Source organism: Etheostoma spectabile, chromosome 6 (genome assembly GCF_008692095.1).
Source record: "Etheostoma spectabile isolate EspeVRDwgs_2016 chromosome 6, UIUC_Espe_1.0, whole genome shotgun sequence".
Classification (NCBI taxonomy): domain Eukaryota; kingdom Metazoa; phylum Chordata; class Actinopteri; order Perciformes; family Percidae; genus Etheostoma; species Etheostoma spectabile.
Window position 1 is genome coordinate 18,520,553 of NC_045738.1, and position 13,477 is coordinate 18,534,029.

At 39.6% G+C, this 13,477-nt stretch overlaps 2 protein-coding genes across 2 annotated transcripts in view; both read right to left on the reverse strand.

The window, feature by feature from the left end:
• The window catches only part of dgkb (diacylglycerol kinase, beta), a 92,540-nt gene extending 91,638 nt beyond the window's left edge, over positions 1–902 (reverse strand). Inside the window, exon 1 of the mRNA XM_032518148.1 lies at positions 585–902. The gene's annotated coding sequence lies outside the window, so the exon portion shown is untranslated. The remainder of the gene's footprint in view (positions 1–584) is intronic.
• Positions 903–3,208: 2,306 nt separating this feature from the next.
• Positions 3,209–13,477, reverse strand: part of agmo (alkylglycerol monooxygenase) — a 54,222-nt gene continuing 43,953 nt past the window's right edge. The window contains exon 13 of the mRNA XM_032518150.1: positions 3,209–3,812. Coding sequence (XP_032374041.1) covers positions 3,732–3,812 — 81 coding nt within the window. The 3' untranslated portion in view covers positions 3,209–3,731. The remainder of the gene's footprint in view (positions 3,813–13,477) is intronic.

The window sequence follows — 13,477 nt, forward strand, 5'->3', positions numbered from 1 at the left end:
CTCAGGGCCATCCAATCTCTGTATGACAAAATTGAGTTCCTGTCACAATGTATGTAAATGACATCAACTGACAGGAAGTTAACACGGGGCCAATAATAATAATAATAGGCAATAAATCCCCCTAAATCCAACATACTGCTCCTTTAATTTGCTACCCAAACAACTAATGTCTCCCTAAAGTTTCGGGTCTTTATGCCTTTACGGGTGAATCCACCCTGAATCACACTGAGCTCAAAGCTTCTACTGTATTTTACTTTATGGAGCCTGAAGCCATGAGGGGCAGATGAGTCGGAAGCATCCTTTTGTGACCTGCAATTAAGTTTTGTTCATCAATTTAGAGTAGTGGTTTAATCATGCTTTTCTACATTAACTTTTCTATTCAAAAGGCCGAATTTCCCCTACCAAAATCATGAGTATGAGAAGGTGGGAAGGTCAAATCCACACTGAATCACAGTGAACTCTTGCTCTTTATGATACTGAAACCATCAGGCAAACACATAATCAGCCTCTGGTCTGTTCATTAGCATGTATAGCTAATGACATTAGCAAGTGCTGCTAGCTAAACACAAAAGGAACAAACTTACCAGAAATGTAATTCCAGTCATGATACTCACATCGTGATGTTGTTTAATGGTAATCTCTGTTGAGAGAAAGTTGGGCTTCCAACTTTTACTCCATTTTCTTTTTGTATACAGTAGAAGAAGGACAGACTGACCTGCAATTAGCTGTTAGCATTAGCTTGGACAGCAGAGACTAACCTCTGCAATTTTCTATGGGTTTAACTGGGAAGTTTCTCTAAAAGGCTCGGAGTGTGTTGCAGAAAATAATTTTAAAGTCAAAAACAGACACAATAATGTGAAAAGAAAAAAGAGAGAAGCTGAAGCATCCTCTGTGGACCCCTCATGGGTTTAGCTCTGAGCATGTTGAACGTCAGGCTACACCCTAATCAGTGATGTCACAGCAGGTGTCCCGTTCAAACGGTTGCTGGCTTTTAAAGGGATAGTTCCGTTTTTTTTTTAAAGTGGTGGATGAGGTACTTTTCCATACCCATGGCCCTATCTTGCACCTTGCGCAGCGCGGCAAAAAGACCGACACAAGTATCTGTCACTCCCCTGCAAGTTGAGTGCAGATTTGAGTCGCGCATGCTCCGATTTAAACGGTTTACAGCATAACATGGCATACTGAAATTTGTGAAATAATAAACTTTTCTCATTACAAACAATAATAGAAGATGGGAATCATTTCAAACATGTTTTAGCTATCTATTGTTGTTTAATTGCTAACGTTAGCTCAAAACGCCATTCAAGTGACAGACTTTGTTGTGTTTGATTGCTAGCTTGTAGCTAAGCTAGCAGTCATTTCAAACATGTTTTAGCTATCTATGATTTTTTGATTGCTAACGTTAGCTCAAAACGCCATTCAAGTGACAACCTTGTTGTGTTTGACTGCTAGCTTGTAGCCAGCAGTGACTTAACAAACACTTCGTTAAGTAGGTCCATTTTTACTGAATTGACAATACAGAAGTCTCCCGTTGTCTCGTCACTCGTCGCAAAGCGACGCATGCGCAACTCAAATTTCTCATCCTGCGCCTACGTCGTTTAAATATCAAATGCGCCTGCGCCCATGGCTATGCTGGTCTTACAAGGAGGTGTGTTCAGGTGAATTATTGGCGTATTGCTAGCTTGCGGCAGCAGAAACTGATCGCGCCATTGACCAACAAAAAGCTGGTCTAAAGTTTATAACGCAGCATTTCATTTTTTGACAGCGAATTAGTAAAATGTGCCTAAGTTCGTGCACAGCTTGTTACACACACAATGGACACGCAGCAGCACACACACACACACACACATGCAAAAGTCTGTCATCATAATAGCAACTACCTAACCATGGCTGTTAAAGGGAATGTGAGACGACACTCTGGTTAGTTTATTTGCATGTTACGCCCAAAACACACCTATGAATTAATGAAGACCCCAAGTACAACCCTTTTGAACCATGTGCTCGGACCCTCTTTAAAAAATGTTTTTTCAAACATCAAACTAGCAAACGTAGATTTCGACTCGCCCTAAACGCCAGGCGCTTCGAGCAGTGTGCTAGATCGTTAAAATAGGGCCCTCAGTGTATTACTTGTAGTAGGTAACAGTCAGCATGGCAGAGTACCAACACCGAAGCTAAGCAATGTAGCTTATTGCTGTTGACCGGGGCAGCAGCTAAATGGATTTTAGCCAACTAAAAATGGACCATTAAAATAAAAAAAAAATCCATCCAACCATTAAAAGAATCATTTTTTTTTTATGTGTAATTTAGCCTTTATTTAGAATGTTTTCACCTCTTTCTCTTTTTGCTGTCAGAAAGCCCTTTTTGACAGGGAGCTGACGCCTTTGTATACATCTAAGCTCTCTTCAAAACCACAGGACACATCATGAATATTCATATACTGTATATTCTACATAATGCAACGTTGCCGTAATGATCGCTACATGTCACACCAATATAGATATTTTTACATTTGCATGTCACAATATAAAATTTAGCAAAGAAGTAAAACCATTTACATAATAGCAACTTTTACATATTTATATCATACCATATCATCATATCATACTTTTCAATGTATTTAACTGCGATGCTCTGTGTGGAGAGCGATCTCACACTTAATACCTTATATTAACATATACATAAATCATTTAACATTTTCACACTTAAATCCTACCCTGCCATAAATCTGAAACTCTAATCAGTTCATTTTTCAGAACAGATTTTTTTGCAGTTATTGCTCGACCTCGGTACAACATGCGTCCTAATGTCTCTCAAGTACACTGATGTGTGACTTTTAGTGAACGCAGGTGTCGCTTGTACACAACATGTGGATTTAAAAGACTTTTTGGCAGTTGATAACAGCACCATCTGCTGTGGATTGTTTGTCACTCCCACACAAGATGTGGAGGAAGAAAACATACAAACAATCTGCATTCAGGGTTACATTTTGTCTTTATTTTCTTTCTGGCCTGTGTGCATTGTTTTGAGAAATCATAAATGGAGACATTTGGAAAAAAATGTTGTTTTGGTTGGACAGATAACGTTGCTATCTGTCTGCAGAGATCTGAGGAGCAGCAAAGTCCTCATATATCTGCCGGAGTTTAAAATGCCAACACAAAGAAAGCGGAAGGTAAAGGACATTCGGCTAAATTTAATTTAATTTTATGTATTTATTACAGGGACAGCACATATTAATGAAAATTTCTGTCAATATGCCGGAGTTAGCCAAAAGGCTATATTTCATCTGCAGTCCCTAGACAGATAGTAAAAGTCACCCTAAAAGGAGTAAAATTACATATTTACATAACAATATAACAATTAAAATACAATTTCCAGCGTTGACAAAGCAATCCCGGAAGTGGAAAGTAAACTAGCTCTGTTACAACAAAGCTAGTTTTAAGAAAGAATAAAAGGGATCAGTTGATGGAGCACCTGTTAAGCACCTTGCCATGTCCTTTGGCTGACTTACATGATTAAGCTTTGGCCATAAACAGACTTTATACATAAACAGTTAAAAAGTGAATGAAGCAGACGGTAAAACAACGACTTTGTCTTCAATAGAAAACAGCAGACGTTGATGGAGGCCATATACAGATGTGTATGTACACAATGTTTCAGGTGATTCAAATGTTTTACTATGGAATTATGTCAACAATCATGACTGCGTGTGATGATTCTTTCCGTGTCTCGACTCAGTCGGCCTTCCTCTTGATGCTGAGCAGCTGAGAGAAGCCCTGCAGAGCCCAGTACAGCAGAGAGAGGGAGACAAAGGCCTGCACAACACCAAGAGAGAGAAGGGGTTAGGATCAGATACAGTGTGTCCTTCAGAATGAAAGACATACAAGCTGAGGTGGAAGTGTAGTTACAGTAAGTCTTGTTTAAGCATTAAAAGACGACAATTCTCTTTTCTCCGGGCGAGGCTGAAAATCGGATAAGAAGAAGATGTTGAAAGTGGGAACGAGCACACGGCTCGAGAACAAAGGTAGACATGTAATGAAATGCTCTGTCAATATTATGAATAACCAATGTTTTGAGAATATATTTAGATTCAAATTCAATCTGTCAATTAACTGATTAATCGTTCAGTCAATAAAATATCAGAAAATAGTAAAAACAAAAAAATATAAAAGTAAAAGCCCATTATCATTTCTCAGAGCACAAGTTAACAGCTCAAACTCAAATATTTTCAGTATATGATCATATAAACCAGCAAATTCATATTGAGAAGCTTGAACCAGTGAAATGTTGCCAAAACAAATGTTGATTACCTCTCTGACTAATCAACTAATTGTTTCAATTCTAGATATCTTCAAGATCTACCACTTTTAATAGAGATAAGTGACGTATTATACCTACAGAACAGTAGCTTTTTAAACATGAACTTTTTATTCTTGCATTTGTGGAACTATTTGATTATATAAATTGTTTCCAAAATGGCCAGATTTATCCCAGGCTCACTCGGACATTTCCTAAAATAAAATAAAATGTTTCCTTCACTTAGATGTATTAAGATGTATTACATTATTACATCACTTTAATTTGAAAACCTCTATACCTGACCTGTCCTGTTCATATTGCGTGATATGAATATTTTGGCACTATTGATCGGATACTCGTCCTCCTCAGTATCAGCTGCTTTTAATGTCGGGCCGACTACAGAAGAATGCACTTACTCAAACTAGTACGCTGCAAGATGTTACATTGGGCAAAAGTGAGATGGATTAGCATAACCTTAAAAGAAAACAGGTTTTATGTTCGACCGGTGAACGCCAAGGTGAACGTGACTCCCTAATTGAAAGAAAACAGTGAGCGCCTACAGTCTCAGGGTGATATAGATAGTGGGCTCAGGGGTTAAGGAGCAGGTCTTCTCCCATGATGCTCTCACGATGGGGTCAAAAGGGTCACCGGCATCGGGGGAGAGAAAGGGGTGTGTGGGGGGGGGGGGGGCGTTCTGGCCCATAAACTGCATCCTACATCGCAGCCCAAGCCAAAAGCAGACCGCTGTCCATCACAGACAAAACAGCCTGATGGGAAAAGAAAGAAAATCAACATTTCCTCCTGGACATGGCAGCTGTTTTCCTCTGAGAGGGAGCGAGAGAGAGAGAGAGAGAGAGAGAGAGAGAGAGAGAGAGAGAGAGAGAGATCATCGACCTTGCTCTGCATTTTTACTTCACACTACCTGACAGCCGCCTCCCCAAAGAGACAAAGAAAACAACTTATCAAGGTTTTTTTTTAGTGGCCCTGATCCTTAAAGTACCAACATTTCTTTTTACTGTTGCCAGACATTGAATAGTATCCAGAGTATTCAGATCAGTGGTGAATTGTAACAATAGACATTTACTCAAGTACTGCACATAAGTGACATTTTGTGGAACTTTTACTTGAGTGTTTCTATTTGATGATTCTGTATACTGTACTTCTACTTCACTACATTTCAGAGAAAAATACTGTAACTTTTATAACACACTTTCTGTGACAGCTTACTTAACAGATTGAGATTTTACATGAAAGAAATATGCGTTTCCAAAATGTGTATTCTCTCCCAAACTAACCAACAGCACATAAAGCAGTTCAAACGAGCTCCACTACGCCAGCAATAAAATGCTGCTTACACAATCATCGATGATAATCCAATATTATAACAATGACATCCTCTTGTATTAACAGTACTTTTAATACTTTAAATAGACTTTACTGATAATTTTAATACACTTTAAATGCAGGACTTTTAATTGACATTGAGAATGTTTCTGTGGTATTGATTACTTGCATGTTTTTATGGTTTTTCCACCATAGAAAGATGCAAAATAACAATGAACTCCGGTGTCCTTAATACTTTTAAAGAGATGATTAACTGCTGATCCTAGAGCTGGGCAATATTCCGATATTATATAGATATTGTGATATGAGACTAGATATCGTCTTAGATTTTGGATATCGTAATATGGCATAAGTGTCTCTGTATTCCTTGCTTCTATTCCACTACATTTTATAGGAAAATATTATACTTTCTACTCTACTACATTTATCTGACAGCTATAGTTACTAGTTACTTTTCACATAGAAAAAAAATATGATGAGCTTATGAAATATTAAGCAATGCAATAGAACTACACAAACAGAATTACCTCAACCACAACATTGCAACAACCTAAAAATGTTTTTACACATCATTAATAATTCAATTATTTTTTACATTTTTAGTAGTTTTACTTTGGTAGAATAAATATATTTTGCAAATGATACTGTACATACTTTTTACTAGCAGGACTTAGTCAATTTAATATTTTTACAGTCCGGTATTGCTAGTCAAAGTAAAGGATCTGAATACTTTGCACGCACGCACGCACGCACACACTGTAATGTAATAAGGCAATGAAGCATATTTTCTTAAACAAAACTACACTGGCAAAAGATTAGGACACAAAAGCAACAACAGAGCAACTTTTTCAATATTCATCATGAATGTGAATTTCCCCATCTCATAGTTCACGAAAAAGAGCATTACAATTAACATCCACCTTACAACTCCACGTGGTAATATACAGTACATGTATACATAAATAAACACATACAAGGGTTGTTTAGTCCAGGGGTTCTAACCCTGTGACCCACATTGTTCCATGGTCTTTAAATCGCGACCCACTTTTATAGACTTCAAACCAAAGCAAATTCATTTTTCAAAAAATATCCTTCGAAAACAAATTTTTGTCATCTTTAAAAAACAACAACACATATTTACATGTGTAAAGTGCATTTCAGAGCACATTAATAAGAAACTGAGGAGGAACATGACTACTGCATGGACAAAAGTGACTAAAATAAATAAATAAATATCAAAACTGCAGTAAAATAATTAATGCCACAAAATGAGACAATTTTATCCTCAATGTACAAAAATCCACATTTTAAATACTCCGGGTCATATTTGCGTTTCACCATCTTGCTTCTGGACAAACTAACGTGAACGTAAACGTTGAACGTTGTCCAACTGTTGGTTACCATACTAGCTACGGCGCTAGACTGCAGCACGTATCTGACGCATGTCCGCCAAAATCAGAATGCGTATTAAATACACCCCAAAAAGGGTCCACGTCCCACTTTTGGGTCCCAACCCACCAGTTGGGAATCTGGTTTAGACTGAAACCGGCACTGAAACATTTATCAATTTTATTCAAATTCTTTTTTTACAGTCTGGTAACATTAACCTTTCCATCAGGTTTACTAGGGTTTGTGGGTAGTGTAGTCACTAAGACCCAAAGAAAAGATCACACTGACATTTGGCTTCTACTGGCACTTACTGGATAGAGTCATCATGCAACCTGCTGCTCCTGGTAAATCCACTCAGTGCAATTTAAACATGATGGCTAAAAGTCTTAATTCATTGGAGGAAAACCAGATGGAAGATTATAAATGTACAAAGTTGAATTGTGTCTATCTTGGAGACGGATTGGGATTGAGAGGCTTGGCAGGAACCTTGCAAATCACAATTCACTCAAACAGACCAAAACATGACAGAAGTTTTTATCAAAGCCGCATGTTGAGGAAAAAGAAGGGCACCTATTTTTCTCTGTTCCCATCTCTCCTCATTCAGTCCCACTGCACTGCATTTTAATGGACTCTGTAGGAAATCCATGTGGGACAGATTACATAGTGGAAGGAAGCGGGTTTGATCGTCTACAAATAAGCACTACAGCCAGACGGCAGCGGCTCCCAAAGTAGAGATCTCAGCAGATCGACTCACACTCACTTTGTTTTGGGTAGTAGGTACTTTGTTAAGAGTGGCAATACAAAAAGCCACGGACATGTGGCTTTTGTAGATTTTCTCTGACTCTTTGTTGAGCTTTACTCATTCAGGGAGACAGCTCTTTCACTGTCCAACACTTCTTCTAAATAACTTTAACATGGTAGCATGTGAGATTCAAATTAAGCTCAAAGTTCACTAAGGTCATTAAGACTCATGATAACACTACTCGCCAGACAAAAGCATCAATACTGGGCAATTCTGCAAAAGAATAAGTCTAATACCAACGTTCTACCAACTGAGCTCACTGGGCCACATACCAACGTTCTTAATATTCTCACTTTCTACAGTACCTGCGAATGGCAACGTTTGTGTGGTTCCGGTTAAGGGGAAGGTCTTAGTTAGTAAAGTAAAAGATGTGTAGGACTACACTGGGTCGAAGTTAGGGAGTGATTGTGATTAAGGGTTATAAGAGGGAAATGTTACCTGCAGGTTTGTGAAGGGACGCACACTTTGGTCTCCTAAATGAAAGTACTACACACCCATCTACACCCAGACCTCCACTTTCTGCTTCGCCCCATAACCGGCACACCCCTTTCTGCATGTTGGCGTTGGATGTAAATTGTGAGGTTCAGAATCGTCCAATATGGACATCATTCTTCAGGATACTGGCTGTGCTTTTCGCCACACTTTGGCCAAACTTCTATGTTGTTGTTTTTTATCCCACTAATGGTAAAGATCCACGTAGGACGGGACGTATCAAATTAATTCCATTGAGTGTAAGTGTAACATTTCTAAATCGTAAAAAAAAAAAATCAAGCCAGCCAAAAGCAGTAAAACAGAATAAAGCTGGCTGTATTAGGTGACTGGAGTCACAACAGTCCCATAAACTGTCACGAGAATAGATGCACTGTTCGCACACAGTTTACAGGACTGTTGTGCCTGCAGGTGGTGACCTAGCTCTGGCGAGAGGGACACACTCTTGCTTTGTAACTGTTGATGAGGTATCATATCTTTCACAAGACATGAAGCCGGTGTCTGTCCATGCATGTGTTCAGGTAGCCGATGTCAGCTAGCTAGCTGTGTGACGATGTCAGGCTGTCAAGAAACCCAAACAGAAGAAGCAGATGAATTAGTGTGTGGACGTTTTTTTTTCTAGCTGCTGAAACTGATTATTCAAGTGGATGTGCTCTACTCAGTTGAAGCATCTGGTACTAACATTCCATTATTCCAACATGTGAAACGATGACAGCCCTGCTCAACTACCTTGTACAAGAATACCTAAAAAACGATGTTTCAATTACGTTTTAATCTTACTGCATTATGCAGCAAGAAAAATGATTAAAGCTTGAGAACACTTGGGTGTATTATATTGCCCTAGATCTAAAAACAGCAAAGTTGTTTCCATATTTTAAAATAAACATTCAGATTAGACATTTAAAAAGGCATTTCAAGTCGAATATACTGTAATATTCAGATGTCCTCAATCCCAAATGAAATATGGTTCAATTGTCCATACAAAAAACACTAGTTTATCTAAACAAAAATTAAGAGTTCTCTGTTTAATGCAGACTTCTAGGGTCTCAAGATGGTGTCAACACCAGTCTAAATCTTCTGCCTGAAAAGAGGAAAATTCTTGCGAAACCCCTAGAGTACTCTACGTAAGCCCTGAAAGGCATTATGTTTTACAATAGACATTTGTTGTTAACGAAGAAGATAAAACCTTTTGTTTATGCTGCATTTGGCTGAACTTTCACTTCCCATTGTATCATGCACTAAGAGATACAGTATCCCGTCCATTGGAGAGGCCAACAATGCTTGAAAAAACTTTTTTTTTCACCTTGACTTTCAAGGCATCCCCAGTAACTTAAAACATGGTCAAATATAAAAATATTAAATAATCTTCAGCTCCAGCATAAAGATATATGTAATGACGTGGTCAACTTCACACTGTGCTGAGTCATTGTGTGTGCTGTTGATGGACAAAAAGCACCAAGCAGAAACATTCAACATCCAGAGTGCATTGTGGTGCCCCTGGCGACTTCTATCATCCAGCCTTCAGCGGGTTAACATGGCAGAGCCTCGCTGCTCTGAAGCTGCAGCTGCACTCGTGATTGAAATGAAAACAAGGCAGAATGGCTGCTGTCAGACGTGTGATATATGACCTGTAATGGGATGTTTCCAGAGCTCCCTCTCCATATGGCTGCCTACAGTCCGCCAGACCTGGACTGGACTGAACTGTGATGGAAAATCATTTTTTGTTTTAACCTGGCTGCAGAGCCAGAGGGGGTTGAGTTCACTGCACCCGGACGAAATTGGTGAAAAATAAACCCTACAAAATATCTGTTATGCTGTTTGATCCAAAGATTAAACGTGGAGCTACTTGTACTGCTCACTTAATGTATCTGTACCCCAGCACTGTGACAATAAAGTACTGAGTAGCACCAGTCTGTAGTTTCACTGATTTTATAAGAGAATCTGGATGATTAGCAGCTTATAAAACAATTTCTTGGTGTTTAATATCTTTTTTTCTTTTAACATTCTGTCCAGAAAAAACACATTCAGAGCTCCTCGCTATGTGACAACCCTCTACTGTAAAAGGTAGACAACATGTTTTTGTACAGTAGTTACCAACAAGTTTGGGGTAAAAAAATCAGTTTAACTTATTACTACCTCCATTAAAAAAAACATCCCAGTATTTTAGAAGCATAAAGATAAAACATGTAAGCCTTATTTTAATAAATAAAAAGTACAGGTAAAAGGATACAAGGAGATGCACACCCACGTACAGACATAGATATTTAATACTGTAATGCGCATAAAACGCACAGGTGCACCAGCACACACATCATCATATCATACACACTTACAACACCTGACACACAATCCTATACAAGTACACTTGTACACATGCACAGGAACATATGTATATAACAACCTCAAACACACACACACACACAAAGAGAACTTCCTGTCTGTTCATTATGATCAGATATTCAGTCTCTGTGCGTGTGTTGTTTGAGCAGACTCAGGAAGGATACGCTGAGCAGGTTAATGTCCCACCAGAGAGTCAGCGTAGTGCCTGCTCTGTAGCACAGACATGTGAAATATCGGCGTCACTCACACACACACACACACACACACACACACACAGTTCAGCCACACAAAAAACACATGTGAAACAGCAGTTTCAGCTGCACGGTGAAAGTGTAGCAAAACACAAAGCCGTCTGATGATACAACAATTTAGAATGATAGTTGTTTAGAGGTTTTCCTTTTCACATCTGGCGTTTGTTCTCTTTTACCATCTGTCTGCTGGAAGGTCACGACTTTTTCAGACCATTATGCCTTACTGAAAACATAAGACAAGTCCCTAAGAGCAGGGGGTGCACATAACTGGTACGCAGGTACGCATGCGTGACAAAAATCGGGAATGTGTAGTGTCACTTGTTTCACTACGTGCCTTTGCGTACATGACCGATCTTCTCATCTAACCTTACACATGAAATGTTGCTTGTAAACTACGATCAGAGATGTCCAAAAAGCAGCAGACATTAAGCAGCTTCTTTGGGGTTTCCCCACCTACAAAGAAACTCCAACTGGAGCCAGAGCCGAAGAAAAGACCATTTTCGGAAAAGTTGCTTTAAGATGTGCGGTGGCTTGAAGCGAACGATGAGCGCACTGAAATGTGGTGTTGTTAGAGTAACCATTTACTTCACTTCAGACCCCAGCAGACTCCCCAGATTCCCTGGGTTGCCATGGTGGACCAATTGGTGAAGAGCACACTAGTTGGCAGAAACATGGACGGCAGAGCAGTGGGCGCAGCGGGGAGGAAAGAAAAACACATAATAGGTTAAAGTGGGCAGGACGATGCAATTGCTTTTGCAAAAAATCCAGCCCCTGTTTGCATTTACATGGAGCAAAAAGAAGATGGGTGAATAAGTTCAATGGAATTCCTTAGAGAAGAAGTACAGAGGAATGAGTCTGAGGGCCTGTAAGAGGTGCATCTTTACCCTGACTATCATCCACCTTCTGATATTTATTTAAAAAGGTTATATAACTGCCTCTGCTTACAAACCCATACCTGTTCTGACAAGTCCAGTGAGGCAGTGATCACTGAGTAATGAAGCACAGATGTCTGTAATCAGCTCAGCAATGAGAAAGAATTGCCATATTTATTGGCTCGTTCCAAGGTATTAGCACAACAACAAACATTCTGAATGTACCAATTTACATTTATTTGAGCACGAAAATTAAATGCAAAGTGTGAAACAGGATCAGATGAACCCATAAATGAACAAAATGTTGCTCCAAAGATAATAATTCAACCCACAGGCTGGTTTACAAGTGCAGGGCTAAGGAGGGCGGCCATAAGGCAGCCATCAGACTCGGAGCAATCTTTCTGCTTATAAAAGAAAAGGATTTCTGTTCTGAGAGGCAGGTCAGGAAAGAAAAGGCTTGAGGTAGTTTTGTGAGGGAGAATAAGGTCTTGAGCATTTAGGTAGAACATAAGGTTGACAGGATATGACTCACAAAAGCAAAGTAGAGAGGACATTACTTCTGTGCCCAGGAGCCCAAGACTTCTGAGAGGGAACAATCACTGAGCTTTTAGATGCCTGTGCACCTAAACTCAAAGCCTTTTGAGCAGGCAGGTGGAGCATCTCTGACACTTTGGTGGGAGCTGTGGACAAATTAACAGCGAGCACACTTAAAGTACAGCTTCTTAGGTTCTTTGTTAAAACTTTTGCTGGGGATTTGCAGCATCTAACCTTAGCTACTCTGCTGTGCTGTGGAGTAACGTCTGGCTATGTGAGACAAGCGTCTAGCAACACTGTTGAATGCTGCGGTCTCTGGCAACCAACGTGAACTTTGAGTCTGGGGAGGAGGGGGACACAAAAATCCAGTATTTTGAATTTGCACTACAGTAACTATTTTACACTAGCTGTCAGTATTACATATTGGACCCTTAAAAGAAGCAGTGTGTAGGATTTAGAGGGATTTATTGGCAGAAATGGAATATAATATTAACGTTTTCATTAGTGTATAATCACCTGAAACTTTGAATAGTTGTGTCTTAGTTAGCTTAGAATGAGCCCCCCCCCATATCCACACTGCCATGTTTCTACAGTAGCCCAGGACCTTTCACGTTTTTAGTACTTTCTCCTACACGCTTGGAAAGGAAGGGGTAAGCGGAGAGATATTCAGTTGGTTACAATCTGCAACCGCACCGCTAGGATGCCACTAAATCCTACACTCTGCTCCTTTGAAAGGCAGAGAAGGCCAAACAAAACTGGAGCTCAACATTAAGCTCCACAAAGAAAATAATGTCTGTGTCCGGGAGCAGCTGAAGGTCTCTGAAAGGCCCGAAATGCACCAATTCATACAATGGATCAGTATGAGACACTGAGCTTAGTTAGGGTTGGATAATGTGACTGATCCAGTTTAAATTGGAAGCCACTTGCCCAACCATGGGGAGTAACTGGGGTTCAGGGTCTTGCTCAATAATACCCCGACATGTGGAGAAGAGGTGGACGATCCCCAGGGTTGGGGCTCAGACAGAAAAACTCCTTATTGACCCTACGTATTGCATCAGGAGATCAGAAGTCCTCCCAGGAAATAGGTTATTTGGACCTTCTCATTAGGACTTGTCAATTGATTCTTTATCAATGTAAAAAAAAAAAAATCCTTGATGTAG